The sequence below is a fragment of the Trichosurus vulpecula genome, chromosome 2 (assembly GCF_011100635.1).
Source record: "Trichosurus vulpecula isolate mTriVul1 chromosome 2, mTriVul1.pri, whole genome shotgun sequence".
Lineage (NCBI taxonomy): Eukaryota > Metazoa > Chordata > Mammalia > Diprotodontia > Phalangeridae > Trichosurus > Trichosurus vulpecula.
In genome coordinates this window covers 268079473-268094935 of record NC_050574.1, presented here as the reverse complement: position 1 = coordinate 268094935, position 15463 = coordinate 268079473, and the positions used below count along the sequence as shown (strand labels likewise).

Here is a 15463-nt window from a genome sequence, read left to right as displayed (position 1 = left end):
CTCTAGAACTAATAACAGTATTGGTGAAAAATAATAATACTAATTAGAAAAAAATATGATGTGTAATTAAAACCATACTAATTAGGAAAAAAATGATGTATAAGTGAAACAATGTATAATTAAAACAATTTAACCTTGAATGGTTTAAACAAATAGTTGGAAATCGGAAATGGAAAATGGACAACAAATAACATTAAAAGTGGCTGTAATAATTTTATTCTCAAGTTTAACCAATGTGAATTATTGACCACCACAAGGAGAGTGAAATATCTCAGAAAGGGCCTTAGTTGGCAAATATCTGACTTATTTGTCAAATGGAGATAGATGGCTGCTGGAGACAATCCTTGGGTTAGAGTATAAACTAGTTTGCAAGATCTTATGAAGAAAGATGATGGATGATTATGAGAAATATCTCGTAAAGAAGAGAGAAGCAGTGGAGGGTAAAGCCAGTTTAAAGAAAACCTGGCAAGATATCCAGCAAAGTCATTCTGAGGACAATTATGGATGAAAATGAAAAGAGAATTGTAAACAGAAGAAAGATGTAAAAGATGAGCAAAAATCCTAACAAACTTTCCTCCATCAAGGACAGCGGAGCCATCACCCTTGACTTCAACATCACACAGCGCCAGATGGGGCCACAGAGGAAGTAAAGATGACGCTAATGAGAACACACATAGGAAAAGAAGGCAGATTGGCCAGGTATTCACAAAGGAAATCTATGCCGGCAGGGGTACAAGTGCAAGGACACTGAGGTGTCTGAAGAAGGGGAAGATACCAAAGGAATGAAGAAGTACTAGGCTTTATTAATGTCAGTAAAAAGAAGCTGAGAGAGCATTGATAACTACTGAGTTCATGTATGAGCTTACTCTTCCAATCTTAATGAGAGTTATCTGTACATGAGTTTAAAGAATCTTCAATAAGGGTATTAGTAGGGAACAGAGAAGCTTTGACAAACAATATTCAAAATGAACCACATTTTACTATTTCACAGTTAACTGAAAGATGTAAAGAACACAAGATCTCATTGTGCTGATTATTTGTTGGTTGTCCCCCTTACTGCCCCCCCCTCCCCCAGGCATTGATTTGGTAGAACAAAATGCTGCCTTACAGGTGCTTTTGTTATATATCATTTTTCCATACATCAAAACCAGTGAAGATTCCTTGAATTATATAGCATAAACAACCCTGTCCGGTGGCCCTCTGAAAGGTGTGCTTACCAAAGAAGCTCACCACTGTAATGAAGGTGATGTGATGGAGGGTCCACATTGAAAAGGTGAAGTCCTTCAGATGTTATAAATGATACTGGGTTTATTTCACTGAGACTTAGAATATTGCAGAGTCTATTGGAAGAATCCCATAATCACTCAAAAGAGCTTGGCCTGACATCTGCACAAGAAAAAATGAATGTGTAAAGGCAAGTTAACAAGCATTTAAGTACCTACTATGTGCCCTGCACTGTCCTAAGTGATGAGGTTGCAAACAAAGGCAGTTCCTGCTTTCAAGGAATTCATAGTCTTATGGGGGAGATGGCATGTAAATAGCTATGTATGAAGAGATATATACAGAACAAATTGAAAGTAATCTCCAAGGAAAGGCATTAAGATTTAGGAGGACTGAGAAATTCTTCTTGTAGAAGGTGAGACTCGAAGGAAGCCAGGGAATTGAGGAGGCAGAGATGAGGAGAATGAAAGCTCCAGGCCTGGGGCACAGCTGGTAAAAATGCCCGGAGTTGGGCAGTGAGATGTCTTAAGGGACGAACAGTAAGGAAGCCAGTGCCTCTGAAACACACTAAGGGGGGCTAAGGTATAAGAAGGCCACAAAGTTAGGAAGGGGCCAGATAATGGAGGGTCTTATAAGTCAAACCAAGGGTTTTGTTATATTTGATCCTCCTGTTAGTAGGATCCACTAGAGTTTGTTGAATAGGAGAATGACACGGTCATACTTGTGCTTCACGAAGATCCTTTAGACAGCTGAGTGGAAGGTGGACTGTTGCTGGGAATAGACTGGAGGTAGGGAGACCAATCAGCAGGCTATTTCAATAGTTTAAACGTGAAGTAAGGAGGGCCAGCATCAGTGTGGTAGCACTGTCAGAGGAGAGAAAGAGACCTATATGAGAGATGCTGCAAAGGTACAATTGGCTATGGACCAAGGTGGGGTGGGGTTGGGGGCTGTGGGATAAGAGAAAGTAAACAGTCAAGAATGATACCTGGGTTGTAAGTCAGTGTAACCTGGAATATGGTGGTGCCCTTGACGTGAATAGGGAAATTAGGAAGATAGGAGGGTTTTGGGGAAAAGATAACGAGTTCAGTTTGGATATGTTCAGCTTAAGACATCTAGTTTGAGATGTCCAGTAGGCAGTTGGAGGTGTAAAACTGAACATCAGGAGAGAGATTAGGGCTGGGACAAATAAATCTGAGAATCATCTACGTAGAGGTGATAATGGAATCCATGGGAGCTGATGAGATCACCAAGTGAGATAGTATAGTGGGAGAAAAGAAAAGGGTCCAGGACAGAGCCTTGGGAGACACTCATAGTTAATGGCTATGACCTTGGGTGATGATTCAGCAAAGGAGACTGAAAAGGAGTATTCAGACAGGTAGGAGAACTATGAGTTAAAACCTAGAGAAAAGAAATTACGAAGACGAAGAAGGTAACTGACAGTGTCAAAAACAGAAGAGAGATTGAAAAGGTTGAGGACTGAGAAAAGACCATTAGATTGGGCTGTTAAAGAGATTATTGGTAACTTTGGGGAGAGATGTGAAGAATGAGGTCAAAAGCCAGATTATAGTGAGAGGAAAGACAGCAGAGGCAGTGATTGTGAAAAGCATGATTCTCAGAGAGGTTGGCCACAAAAAGGAGGAGAGACAGAGGATGATAGTTAGCAAGCATGGTTGGATCAGGTGAAGATTTTTTGAGGTTGAGGAAAACGTGGGCAGGTTTGTAGGTAGTAGGGAATCAGCCAGTAGACTGAGATAATTAAGTGTTCCTATTTTTCAAATGAGGAAATTGAGGCTCAAAAAACTTTAGTGACCTGTCCATTACAGCACACCTTGATAGCACTTCCAGCTGATGTTCTTCAGGCCCTCTTTCAGATTAATTACTGCTTAGAATCTTACATACAAATTCTGAGCTTTGGAGCTAGGTTTGTGTAATAGAAGGAGATCCGAGCTAAGAGGGAGAAGATGTGGGTTCTAGATTTGCTTCTTATTAGCTGTGACTTTGCCAAGTCACAAATGGTCTAGTCCTCAGTTTTTTCATCTGTAACAAGTGGGGCTAACAGTATCCTCTCCATTTATTTCACATGGTTGTTGGGAAAATCAGATGCCACCCATGTGATAGCGCGTATGTCCGTTCATTCAACATATTTGCTTATTATATATACTAAATCTTGTAAACTGAAATTGCTTTTTTGTGTGTCTTGATTCTAGTGGTTGTTTGAAAAACCCAGTATTCTTAGCCTTCTGATTACAGAATGGAGTGACCTATTGACTTTTTCTTCTCAGGCCCTTTCTGGACCTCATTACTATACGTGGGGTGATCATGGAGGCATTCTTATGGCTATTGCTCAGGGGATGGAAACCAATCAACTGAAGTAAGTTACTTTTTTCTGTTTTTTTTTTTCTTTTGTGTCATTGAATCATTTTCTAGACATTTGGGTCAGTGAGCATCGGTAGAGGAGAGGACCACCCCCGCAACACACAATTCAAGGCTCTATTCTGACGTCTAATACTAACTGTGTGAATTGTGATGGTTCACTTAAGCTTACTTTTCTTCCCTTCTCTTATCTGTGAAATGGGAATAATTCTGTCCCACTTCCTTCACAATATTGTTTTGAAGATTAAATGATATAATGGATATGATTTTTTCTTCTTTTTTGATGGTAGAGGGGATGGTGGTACTTTTGGAGGTATTGGACTTCGGTAGGATGCTCCCAGTGTGGAAACTCCATCCATCTATATAGATCAATAACTTGTCTGTGCTTTATAGTCTTAGAAAGTTAGCCTGTTGAACTGTGCTTAAGTGACTTGCCCATGGTCACACAGCTGGCATATTTCAGAGGCAGGTCTTAAATCCAGGTTTACCTGACTCCATGGAAGGCTCTTTATTCTCTCTTCACAAATGTGATACTCTTTTGAAGATAAAAAAGTATATTAACAATTAATATTAATAAATTTTCATTACTAAATATGGACAACTTGTCCCTTCATGCACACATGGTTGTAACACTGTGCAGTGTTTGAATGAATGAAAAAAGTGTTGCTATCTAGGTGTTGAAATAAGGACAGACATTTCTTTCCTTCTCATCTAAAAGGAACTTCAGAAATCATTTAGCCCAGCTTCCTTCATATCACCGATGAAGAAACTGAGGCTCAGAGAGGGGGAAATGACTTGCTTAAGGTCACACAGCTACTTACTAGGAGAACCAAGATTAAAACCCAGGTCTCCTCTCCAGTGCCTCTTTCCCAACATCATACAGAGAACTAAAAATGTGTCTAGACCCTCATAACCCCCACCTTCTGCACCATATCCTGATCTTGGTTTTGCTTTTGCCTGAGTTCCAGATCCCTGAAATACAGGACAGTAGCTGGTGCTCAGTCGGAGCAGACTGACCTCCATGCTTCTGTCTCCCATTGAATGGATGACTGGAAAAAACAGAAAGGTTGAAATAAAACAACCTTTCTCTTCCTTTGTTCCTTCTAGAAGAATGGCCGATAGCAAAGAGGGATGTGATAGATTTATTTTTTAAGAGGAATCTGAGATTGTAGCATTTGGCTTTCTCTCCTGTGATTGGTTCTGAGGCTGAGGACCGAAGCAGGGGTAGATCACACAATCTGATGGCAGAAAAAGGCAAAGGACTGTGGCTCTCCTTCCGACCCTGGTTTCTTCTCCCTTTGGTACAGGGTAAGAATACTTTTTGGAGCTCTCTGTCTCTGTATCATGAAAAGAATTGACTGGGACAAGAGACAACATGGCATTGTGGAAAGAGCCCTGGTCTGGGAGGCAGCAGAGCCAATTTCTAATCTCAGCTCTGCCCCAAAGTCACTGTGACCTTGAGCAAGTAACTTCCCTTTTCTGGGTTTCATCATTGAGAAGAGGAAGGAGTTGGACTAAATGATCATAGGATCAGAGATTTAGAGCTGAAAGGGCCTTGAAGGCAGCTGGATGGGGCCAAGTACTGGGCTTGGAGTCAGGAATATCCGAGTTTACATCTGGCCTCAGATACTTAACTGGTTGCATGATTCTGGGAAAGTCATTTGGCTTTTGTCTGCCTCCATTTCCTCAACTGTAAAATGGGAATTAATAATAGCACCTACCTCCCAGAATTGTGAGTGTCAAATAAGATAATAGTTGTAAAGCTCTTAGCACAGCGCCTGGCACATAGTAGGCACTTAATAGCCTTCTTTCCTTCCTTCCTTCCTTCCTTCCTTCCTTCCTTCCTTCCTTCCTTCCTTCCTTCCTTCCTTCCCTTCCCTTCCCTTCCCTTCCCTTCCCTCCCTTTCCTCCCTTTTCTTCCTTCTCCCTTCATTTTACAGCATTTAGCACTTGGTACATAGTAGGTGCTTAATAAATGCTTGCGATTGACTTGACTTATAGGTGAGGAAATTGAGGTCCAGGTTGGTTTTGGCTTTGCCCACAGTCAAAAGGGTAGGATAAGTGAAAGAGGCAGATTTTGAATACAGGTCCTATGATTCTACATTGGCATTATCCCTTTTTGTTATAATTTCTGTGATATGGTGATTTCAGTGCGCTTCAAAAAAAATCTTTTTAATTTAACAAACATTTATAATCCACCCACTCTTTGCGCAGCAGTTGTACAGTTATACCTGAATAGCTTCTCTGTGCCTTAACTCTTTGTACTATTAAGTTTGGTCCTACTTGAATTTTTAGATTTCCTAAGAAATTACTGCTTTGTAGTCAATTCTCAATTTTCTGCATGAGGTTTATAATAACAGCAATGATGGTAATACTGATAATAACAACAGCTCCTGTTCCTAGTGACTTAAGATTTGCCGAGTAATTGCTCCCCACAGCCCTGTGAAATTGGTAGCTCAGGAGTTATTACTCCTTATTACGTGTGATGAAACCAGGACTCTGAGAAGTTAAATGACTACTTCCTGGTCATAAAGGTGGTGTTTAAGACCGAATTTGAATGTTGATCTTCTGACTTGCACACATAGTACTATATTTTTCCACCTTCCCTCTGAATTTTCTTATTTCAATATTTTGATCCCAGGGTTTTTTACTTTTCTGTCAGTAAATGTAATTCTGGGCTACCTTCACAAAGGTAGGGTGTGTGTGTGTGTGTGTGTGTGTGTGTGTGTGTGTGCGCGTGTGCGCGTGTGCATGCACATGCTCTGTAGGTATGAAAAATCATTTCAAAATTTCTGGAAGTAAGTCACCATTAGAGAGAGAATTCATTTTCAAAACCAAACAAAACCCAAACCATAATGTTCCCTAGATGCAAATGAAATTGGCTTTTGGATTATCTGCTATTTGGGATTATTCAAACCAAATCTCTCCTCTTATTATTGTGAATTGCTGATGTTTAAACTAAAAAAGGAAGGTTTAGGGGATATATATGTATGTGTCTATGTGTGTATATATGTGTTTAAATGTGTATGTGCATACGCCTGTATCTATATGAATATATGTGTGTGTGTGTGTGTGTGTGTGTATGCATACACACACATATACATACATATACACACATACAGCTGTCTTCAGGTATTTGAAGGGCTGTCATATAGGAAAAGGGATTCGAATTGCTCTGCTTGGCCTCAGAAGACAGAAGAAGGAGCAATGAGTGGAAAATACAGATGGGTAGATTGAGCCTCGATAGTCATAAGGAAAAACATCACAACAATGGGAATTATTCAAAACTGGAAGGGACTGTTTCAGGAGGTAGAAGGTTCCCCTTCTCTGGAGGCCTTTAAACAAAGGCTCAGTGATCGCTTTTCAGGAATAGTGTTGGGGGTAGAGGGGATCCTTTTTTTCAGGTCTCTGTTGGACTAGATGGCCTCTGAGGTCTCTTACAATTCTAAGATTCTATGTCTCTAAATCAAGCACTTTTTCTGCAGTGACCTAGAGCTATGCTGAAATCCCCAAAGATGCCACAGCCTCTGTCTCCAAAGCTAGACCAGGCCCTCATAGGTGTGTATTTTGGAGTGACTTTAGGCTTTAGTCAAAAGTGGAACCTCCCCTGGTCTCCCTAAAGTTTTGAGATGAGGAGCAGGATGCCCCAGGCATGGCTGTCCTGTGTGTAGTAAGGGAGATACTTAGGCTATGGGTTAATTTTTTAATCTATGCTCCCTTAGCCAGTGGTCTGCTTTCATGTGCTAGGACCCTCACAGGAGGTACTGGGAATATACCCCTATGAAAGTGCTTCCCATCTTTTTGGAAGATGGAACATATATGTATTTTTTGGCAAGTCAGAAGTGTCATCACTAAGTATATCTTTATGCTGAAGGCAGACTCTATGGGAAGAAATGGAAGTTGTTCTCATCTCTCACGATGAGGCTGGCAAATCCAATCTTGACCTGTGAATCATCAGTTGTGATCATTTCTTTTTATATTCTGAATGCCAAAGCATTCTTCCTGCCTTTTGTCCCCAAGAACCGTGCTTGTGGACAGAGCACAGGATGCTTATTAAGCTTGAGCCACGTCTCCAGTCAGCTATTTGAAATGAAAGAGGAAATGAATCATCAATATAGGATTCTTTATTTTTTTGCTCAAAGACGTAAAAAGTACCAGTTGTTCCATTACCTGTTCCCAGTTCCAATGAATGAGAGTAAGAATAGGTTATAGATTCAATGAGACATTGGGACAATTGTTCAAATAAAAAAACCAAAAATAACATAAGCTTATTCTTGTTTAGTTATATGTATTATGTATTTTAGAAACTCAGACCACCTCAAGTTTTAATTAATTAATCAATGTAATTACTTAAGCAATAGGTCTGTCTTTATTTTCCATCAGGTCTTTGACCAGAGATGCTATTGTTGGGATACTGAAGACCCCAGATTTCTTGCTGTTACATCATGGAAGCTAGGGAAAGGGTACCACTATAGGACAGGAAATAAACCTGTTGACTCAACCCATTTCTTTCTCACCATAAGGTAGCCTTCTGATAAAAGCTAAGTTCTGGGTTTATAAAAACAGAAGAAGTTCTAGCCTCTGGCCCTGAGAGTTGGCTAGTTTAGTGACAAATCCTTTAGGAAAACACGCTTCCAACAGTTTAGGGAACAGATATTCTTCCAACAGAGAGGAAAACTTAACAAAGGAAAACAGTTCACAAAGGAGACGATAACCTTAAAAAATGAAATTCCGATAATGCAGTTTTTCTAAGTGTCCCCAATGAAAAAAGGAACAAACAGCTGGGAGGTTTTCAAGCAGTCTAGGTAGATAATTATTTCTTGGCCATACAAAGGGATTTCTTGTCTAAATGGTCTCTGAAATTCCTTCTTATTCTGAGCGTTGCTGGATGTTTTGGGGGTTTCTTGTTCTCCTCTGTTGTTCTCCTCTGTTGAAGTCAAGTCGGGGAATAGAAAGAGTAGCTGGCTGCTTGATGAGCTGCTGTAGGTCTTGGGGACAAAAAAAAACAAAAACAAAACACCGAAAGACTTGAGTGATGATGAATTTGTATCATAAAGTCAACAAGCTTTGGTGACCACTTCTGAGCCTTTTCCTGTTCTTTCAATTTTGCTTATGTCCAGAGTTATGGTATTCTTGCAGAATTAGGTGAAGCTCACTGTCTGAGGCTTCAGTCTCCTTTCAGCCTGACTTGTTTTACCTTCCCTAAAGTCTCAGAATTGGAAGGGACTGTAGAAGTCATTTAGGTCAATTTAAGACCATTCTTTTTGATGGAGAAGTGTGATAGGAATCAAAAAGTTCTCTTCTTTCTGGCATCTCTCAACCTGATGCCTTCTGCCCCAAGGTGTAGCTTTTCCCTTCCCTTCATTGTCTTCCTGCTCTGAAAATTATTTTAAAAGTTACTCTTGTCATACTTTTGAAAGTACTCTTGTAAACCTCACTTTATTCTGGGTCCATTCCTGTTTGGTGAAGTGCCCATCCTTCCATTCTGTTTGTACATGCCCTTAAGTGGTGAACTTGTTAGGGAAATTCCCATCATAGTTATGTAGTTTTCTTTGTCATATAAATAAAATTATAAGAGACTTTACAAGTTACCTATTCCACCCCGTCCTTGTTCAAGAAGTCCTTCTACAGTGTCACCAACGGAGGTCAGAGACAAACAACAACCTCTGAGGACATCACAAAATCCAGCCCATGTTTCAGAGGAGCTCAGCTTTGGTTGTATTATGGATCCCTTTGACAACTTGGTTAAACCTATGGACCCTTTCCCTCAGAATAATGTTATTAAATGTGTAGAATGAAATATGTAGGATTAGAAAGAAAATTACATTGAAATATGGTTATAAAAATATTAAATGAATAAGTTCACAGACCCTCAGTGAGAACCTATGCTTTATTTGTGGTTGAACAGTTACCGTTGGACAGTTCTAATTGTCAGGAATCCCAAACGACCTCTCTGCAACTTTTGCCCATTGATCCTACAAGTCCTACTTCACCTAACAGCCTTTCAGATACTTGAAGATAGTGATGGTATTCACCTCTGCCCTTCCCGAAACTCAACAACCCAGGTTTTTTCAACCTTCTCTTGTCAGAGTTTTGAAACTCACCATCTTGGCCACCTGCCTCTCAGCGTTCTCCAGTTTGTGAGTATTCATCCCCAAAATATAGTGCCCAGAGTTAAGTACGGTATTTCAGATGTGGTCTGACAAGGGCAGAGTAAAATGGGACCCCTTTGTCAGGAGTGTTGTGCTTTTCTTTTCTTTTTTTTTTTTTTTGTGTTGTGCTTTTCTTAATGCAGCCTTAGATTAGATTAACTTTGTGGGCTTCCATATTTTTCTTCTGATTCGTATTGAACTGAGAGTCCACTAAAACCCTAGGTCTTTTTCACATGAATGGTTGGATAGTCATGTCTCACATGGTCCCATACTTGGGAGGTTGATTTTTCTTGAACGCGTGCATAAGACTTGAACTTTCATAAGAATAAATAAATTCTGCCTTCTTGAAATCTTTTTGCATTGGATGGTGTTGTTCAGTATAAAATATTATCCCCTTCTCCCTTCTTCATCGGTGATAGTTAGAAAAAAATAGCGTTATCAGAATTTCATTTTGAAGGTTATCTTCTCTTTTGTAGAATATTTTCCTTTGTTAAATTTTCCAGTCCTCTCTGTTGGAAGAATATCTGTTCCTTAAACTGTTGGAAGAATGTTTTCCTAAAGGATTTGTCACTGAACTAGCCAGTTCTCAGGGCCAGAAGGTAGAACCTCTTCTGTTTTTATATCCCTAACACTTAACATGATGCCTTACACGTAGTAGATATTTACACATAGTAGATATTTGCTAGATGGTATTGATACAATAGAAAGAGCACGGACTCTGAAGGTCAGAGGAGCTAGATTCAAATGATGCCTCTGATTATTTGTATCATAAAGTCAGCTTGGCACCGATATGACCTTGGATAAGTCATTTACACTTGGCCCTCAGTTGCTTCATCTGTAACATGAGAGGGTTGGGCTAGGTGGCTCCTTTCAGCTCTGCCTCTGTGATCCCTAAGTTTAGGATTTATATTTCACTGGGTCTGTTTTCTCAGGCATTCTGTCAGACCCTTGTCTGCCACTCAGTCTGAGGTGATGTGGCCACATTCTCCCAAGGTTCTGTTAGTTTCCATTTTCATTAATTTTTTCCTGTTGAGCTGAATCTATAACAGCTATAGTTTCCACTTATGTTAAGGTCCCTTTATTACTTCCTTTACTCTCTGTAGTTGTCACAAACCCCCTCCCTTTTTTTTTTTTAAGAAATTCTAGAAAATAATTTTCTTTTAAATGAGCAGTTTTGTTTGCAGCAACAGGCCTGTGCTTGACCGTGCATTTGCTTGTTAGCCTCATTAATACATTGTTGGTTGGGCCCTTCTGGAACCTCCTGGGAAATGAAATGATTCGTCTCTTGAGGTTAGCTAGAGTTGGAGGAACTTATAAATAGAAATAATTAGGCAATGTGCAAAAGACTGGGTTTCCAGCATTATTACAAAGCAGAAAGACGCTGCTCATCATTTCTGCTGAGCAAGACGACTTCATTAGATTTGTGTGTATGTGAGTGGATGTTAAGCCTTCACCAAAACCACAGGCAAGGATGGGGATTGAAAAGGTCAGATCATCCCCTCCTCCATTTTAAACCATCCTCTTGCTAAAACCTCGAAGAAAGGCATTTCTTCAGCTTCTGTCTTCCATTGCCTAATGAGCCTCACCATTATTAGGTTCTTTAGGATTAAGCTAAATCCTTCCCATTCTGGGGTGCTATATGTGGATAAAAATCAGAGAACAATAGAAAGTACTGTTTCATGTAAATTTGAAATGATTCCAACATATATATTATATATGATTTTTAAATTACACATAAATATATAATACATGTTACAAATATAAATATAATTCATGATATGTAACTTATAAATATATCAAATATAATTTATAATATATAATTTATAAATACATCAAATATATAATATATATTTCTCATGGTCCTATTTAGTATGCCAGGCCCGGTGCTCAGTGCTTGAGGGATACAAAATTATTCTCAGTCAGTCAGTAAGCATTTATGAAGCACTCACTATGTGCCCACACATGGTACTAGGTGCTGCAGAAACAAAAATGAAAACCCAACCATTCCTGTACTTAAGGAACTTAAATTCTCTTGGGGGAGATAATATGTGCACATATAAATATAGAAAAAAAAAATAAATACAGGGGAGTTTCCATGAGGGAGACATCAGTAGGTAGCCAGCTTCTCACTGTCTTATAGTTGTGAGCTTGATTTTCTTGAACCTAAATAGAAGACTTAAGCTTTAGTAAGGATTAATGTAAATAGCTGTTATTCCTATATGTGGAAGGTTTTCTTTTCTATACTGCCTATGATTATCCAGCATAAGACCCTGCTCCCTTTTTTCTCCTTCATTGAGGTCGCTGTATCATCAGAATTTCATTTTATATATTGCCTCATCCTTCGTGGTCCTTTTCCTGGGGGTCGGGAGGGGCCTCATATGGCAGGTGGTGTTGGAGCCAGCTTTGAAGGAAGTTAGGAATTCCAGGAGGTGGAGGTGAGCAATGGAATGCATTGTAGATGTGGGGTGCAGTGGGGTCAGAGAGGGCAGGACACAGCCTGTGCAAAGTCATGGGGTTGAGATATGGAATGTTGTGTATGTGTTAGAGTCAGAAGACCAGTTGGCTGGACCATGGAGTGTGTGATGGAGAGTAATGGATGTGTAATAATCCAGCAAAGGCAGGTTGGAAGTAAACTGTTAAAGCTTTAGTGTCAAACAAAGGAATTTGTCTTTGGAGCTCACATTCTAGTGGTGGATGAACAAGACCTATATAGCAATCAGTAGGATACGAGGTAAAATGTTATAAGGATAAAAGATGAGTTCAGCTGATTTGATATAAGAAATCTAAGGAGGGAAAGATCATTTTCATGTGGGATATATCAGAGAAGACTTTATTCTAAAGAACTAAGCCTAAAATCTCAAATACATATGAAAAATGAAGACAGGATGTATTTTGTATGTGATTTGAGATTTAAAAAAAAAAAGATTGCAGGATGTCCTGGTTCCTAACCCTAGGTTCCTCATGAGCTCAGTGGGGAACTCACCCTCCAGGTAATTTTTCACAAGGACAAAATTTAATATTGTTGTAATAAGTAATAAGTAAACAAAACACTGCCTGTCTTCCTGGGCTTGGTTCCCTGCCCTGAGGCTGTTTAGTTTAGGGAATTTTAACCTTATGAATTTCCTTGTTTTTGTTTGGGTAGGTACAGTACCAATGAAGGGGAGACCTGGAAAACGTTCAGCTTCTCAGAGAAGCCTGTATTTGTGTATGGACTTCTCACTGAACCTGGAGAAAAGAGCACCATATTCACCATTTTTGGGTCATACAAAGAGAATGGGCACAGCTGGCTGATCCTGCAGGTTAACACAACAGATGTCCTAGGTGAGTGAATCTTCAGGGGAGTCATCTGTTGCCACCATGTTGGTAATCGTTACTGCATGGGTCAGTCAACACTGACTGAGTGCCTGCTGTGTACAGAACCCTCCTAAACCAGGCACTCTAGAGAGATACAGAAAAAGGGTATCCTTACCCTCTAGGGGCTTATTGTTTGATTGGAGAAGGTGATCACAGGTGTAACTAACAAAACAAATATCAGAAATCTGCAGAAAAAACATCTGCAGATTAAGGCCTCCATGGAAAGGCCCCAGGCCTCCTGACAGGTCCAGGACTCTTTCCATTACATGTTATAAAATGAAGGGCATAGATATAGATATTCTGTATATATGGGGAGGGAGGGAGGGAGGGCAGGAGGGAGGGAGGGAGGGGGAGAGAGAGAGACAGAGACAGAGATAGAGAGAGACAGAGATTAGTATAATCTCTAAGGCTCCTTTTATCCCTCATGTGGTTTGGTTATCTGGAGAATCACCAAGGCTGGGGTTCTTCACCTTTTTTGTGTTTGCTGTTTGGCTGCTGGATATAGTCTGTGGACCCCTCAGAATACTGTTAAATGCATAAAATAAAATCTGTAAGATCACAAAAGAAATAAATTCTATTGAAATAGTTATCAAAATGTTTTTTTTTTTAAAAATTTACATTTCCCCCTGAAATCTCTCCATAGATCCCTTGGGGAGAAGGTTCATAGACCCAAGTTTAAGGACCCATTTTCTAAGGGAATTTCTTAGATACTTAAGGAATTCTTAGATTCAGAATGTCCACTTGGACTTAAATTGGCTGATGGGTTTGTAGCCATTACAAAGAGGCTAAATGAATTCAGTTTGATTCAGCAAACGTTTCTTAAATGCCTACTATGTTCAAGGTAGTGAGAATACAAAGACAGAAGACTGTTCCTGATTTCAAGGCATTGGCATTTCATGGTGTGTGTGTGTGTGTGTGTGTGTGTGTGTGTGTGAGAGAGAGAGAGTAGGGGATTTACATCATGTACATGAAAAGGTATTCAGGGAAAATTGAGGAAAGAGAGAGTATTAACAACTGTGGAGGGATCAGGAAAGACCTCATAAAAGCAGTGGCCCCAATAATAAGTCTTGAAGGAAGAAGAATCATCTGAGCAGGGGTGTGCTGGTAAATGTTTAACATCTGGCTTTTGGTGGGGGGAGGAGTGGAAATGTACACACTATATCCTTTTATATTTAATCTGTATTATTTACATTTTTAAATTCTAGTTAATCCATAAAGTGATACATGAAGCCAACTCCTGGGTATAAGTGCTCACGCTGAAAATTTAACAGTTGGTTTTCTGGAGCCAGTATGAACTGGCTCCAGCCCACCTTGAATTCTGAGAGGCAGAGATGAGGGGGGACTGCATTCCAGATATGGGGGATGGCTTCTGGGAATGGATGGAGGCAGGAAGTAGAATGTTGAACTTGGGAATCAGATCATAGACTGGTTTGTCTGCAACATGGAAGATGTGAAAGGGAGTAGTAGTGAATATGTGGAAGCCATATTGTGGAGGGCTTTGAATGCCATGACAAAGAATTTGTATTTGTATTTCTCTCCTAGGGGTACTGTACAGGCACTGAAAGTTTTTTTGAGCGCAGTAGTGTGTGTGTGTGTGTGTGTGTATTAGCAATGTGGGAAAGTGGATTGTGGAGAGGTGAGACTAGAGACAAGGTAGCCATTGAGGAGGTCATCACGCTAGTCCACATGAATGACAATGAAGGCCTGTACAGGGTAACAGGTTGTGAGTGGGGAGGAGACATCAGATGCAGAAGATGTAGAAGGATGGTGAGCAAAACTGGCAACTTACTGGAAATGGGGGTGGGGAGGGAGGAAGGGGAGGAGTCAGAGATAACTGAGTTTTTGAACATGGGTGACTGGAAGGTGGGGCAAGGCTGGGGGGAAGATGACAAATGAGTTAGGAACTTGGGGCGTCTCATGTTGGTGACTTTCTGCTACAGATTTTTGTTCTTTTTTTTTTTTTTTTGCCCCACGCAGGGGTTCCTTGCACCGAGAATGACTATAAGCTGTGGTCACCATCTGATGAACGGGGGAATGAATGTTTGCTGGGGCACAAGACTGTCTTCAAACGGAGGACTCCACACGCAACATGTTTCAATGGAGAAGACTTTGATAGGCCTGTGGTGGTGTCCAACTGTTCCTGCACAAGGGAGGACTATGAATGGTAAGTGCCAGGAGCCCATCAGCTGGGGCCAAGGAGAGACCCTGCACACAGCAGATCTTAGAAGAGCAGTGAGCCGTGGGACAGGCTGCCCTGGTGTGAGTGAAGCAGGGGAGAGGGTGCACATCTGGGGTCATCTGTCTTCACTAGGAACTCTCTTGGTATGATGATAAAGAACTTGACATCAGGAGACCTTGAGTTT

At 40.3% G+C, this 15463-nt stretch overlaps 1 protein-coding gene across 1 annotated transcript in view; it reads left to right on the top strand.

The window, feature by feature from the left end:
* The window catches only part of SORL1 (sortilin related receptor 1), a 208387-nt gene that overhangs the window by 88445 nt on the left and 104479 nt on the right, over window positions 1-15463 (top strand). Inside the window, exons 12-14 of the mRNA XM_036745727.1 lie at window positions 3504-3592; window positions 12889-13067; window positions 15078-15264. Coding sequence (XP_036601622.1) covers window positions 3504-3592; window positions 12889-13067; window positions 15078-15264 — 455 coding nt within the window. The remainder of the gene's footprint in view (window positions 1-3503; window positions 3593-12888; window positions 13068-15077; window positions 15265-15463) is intronic.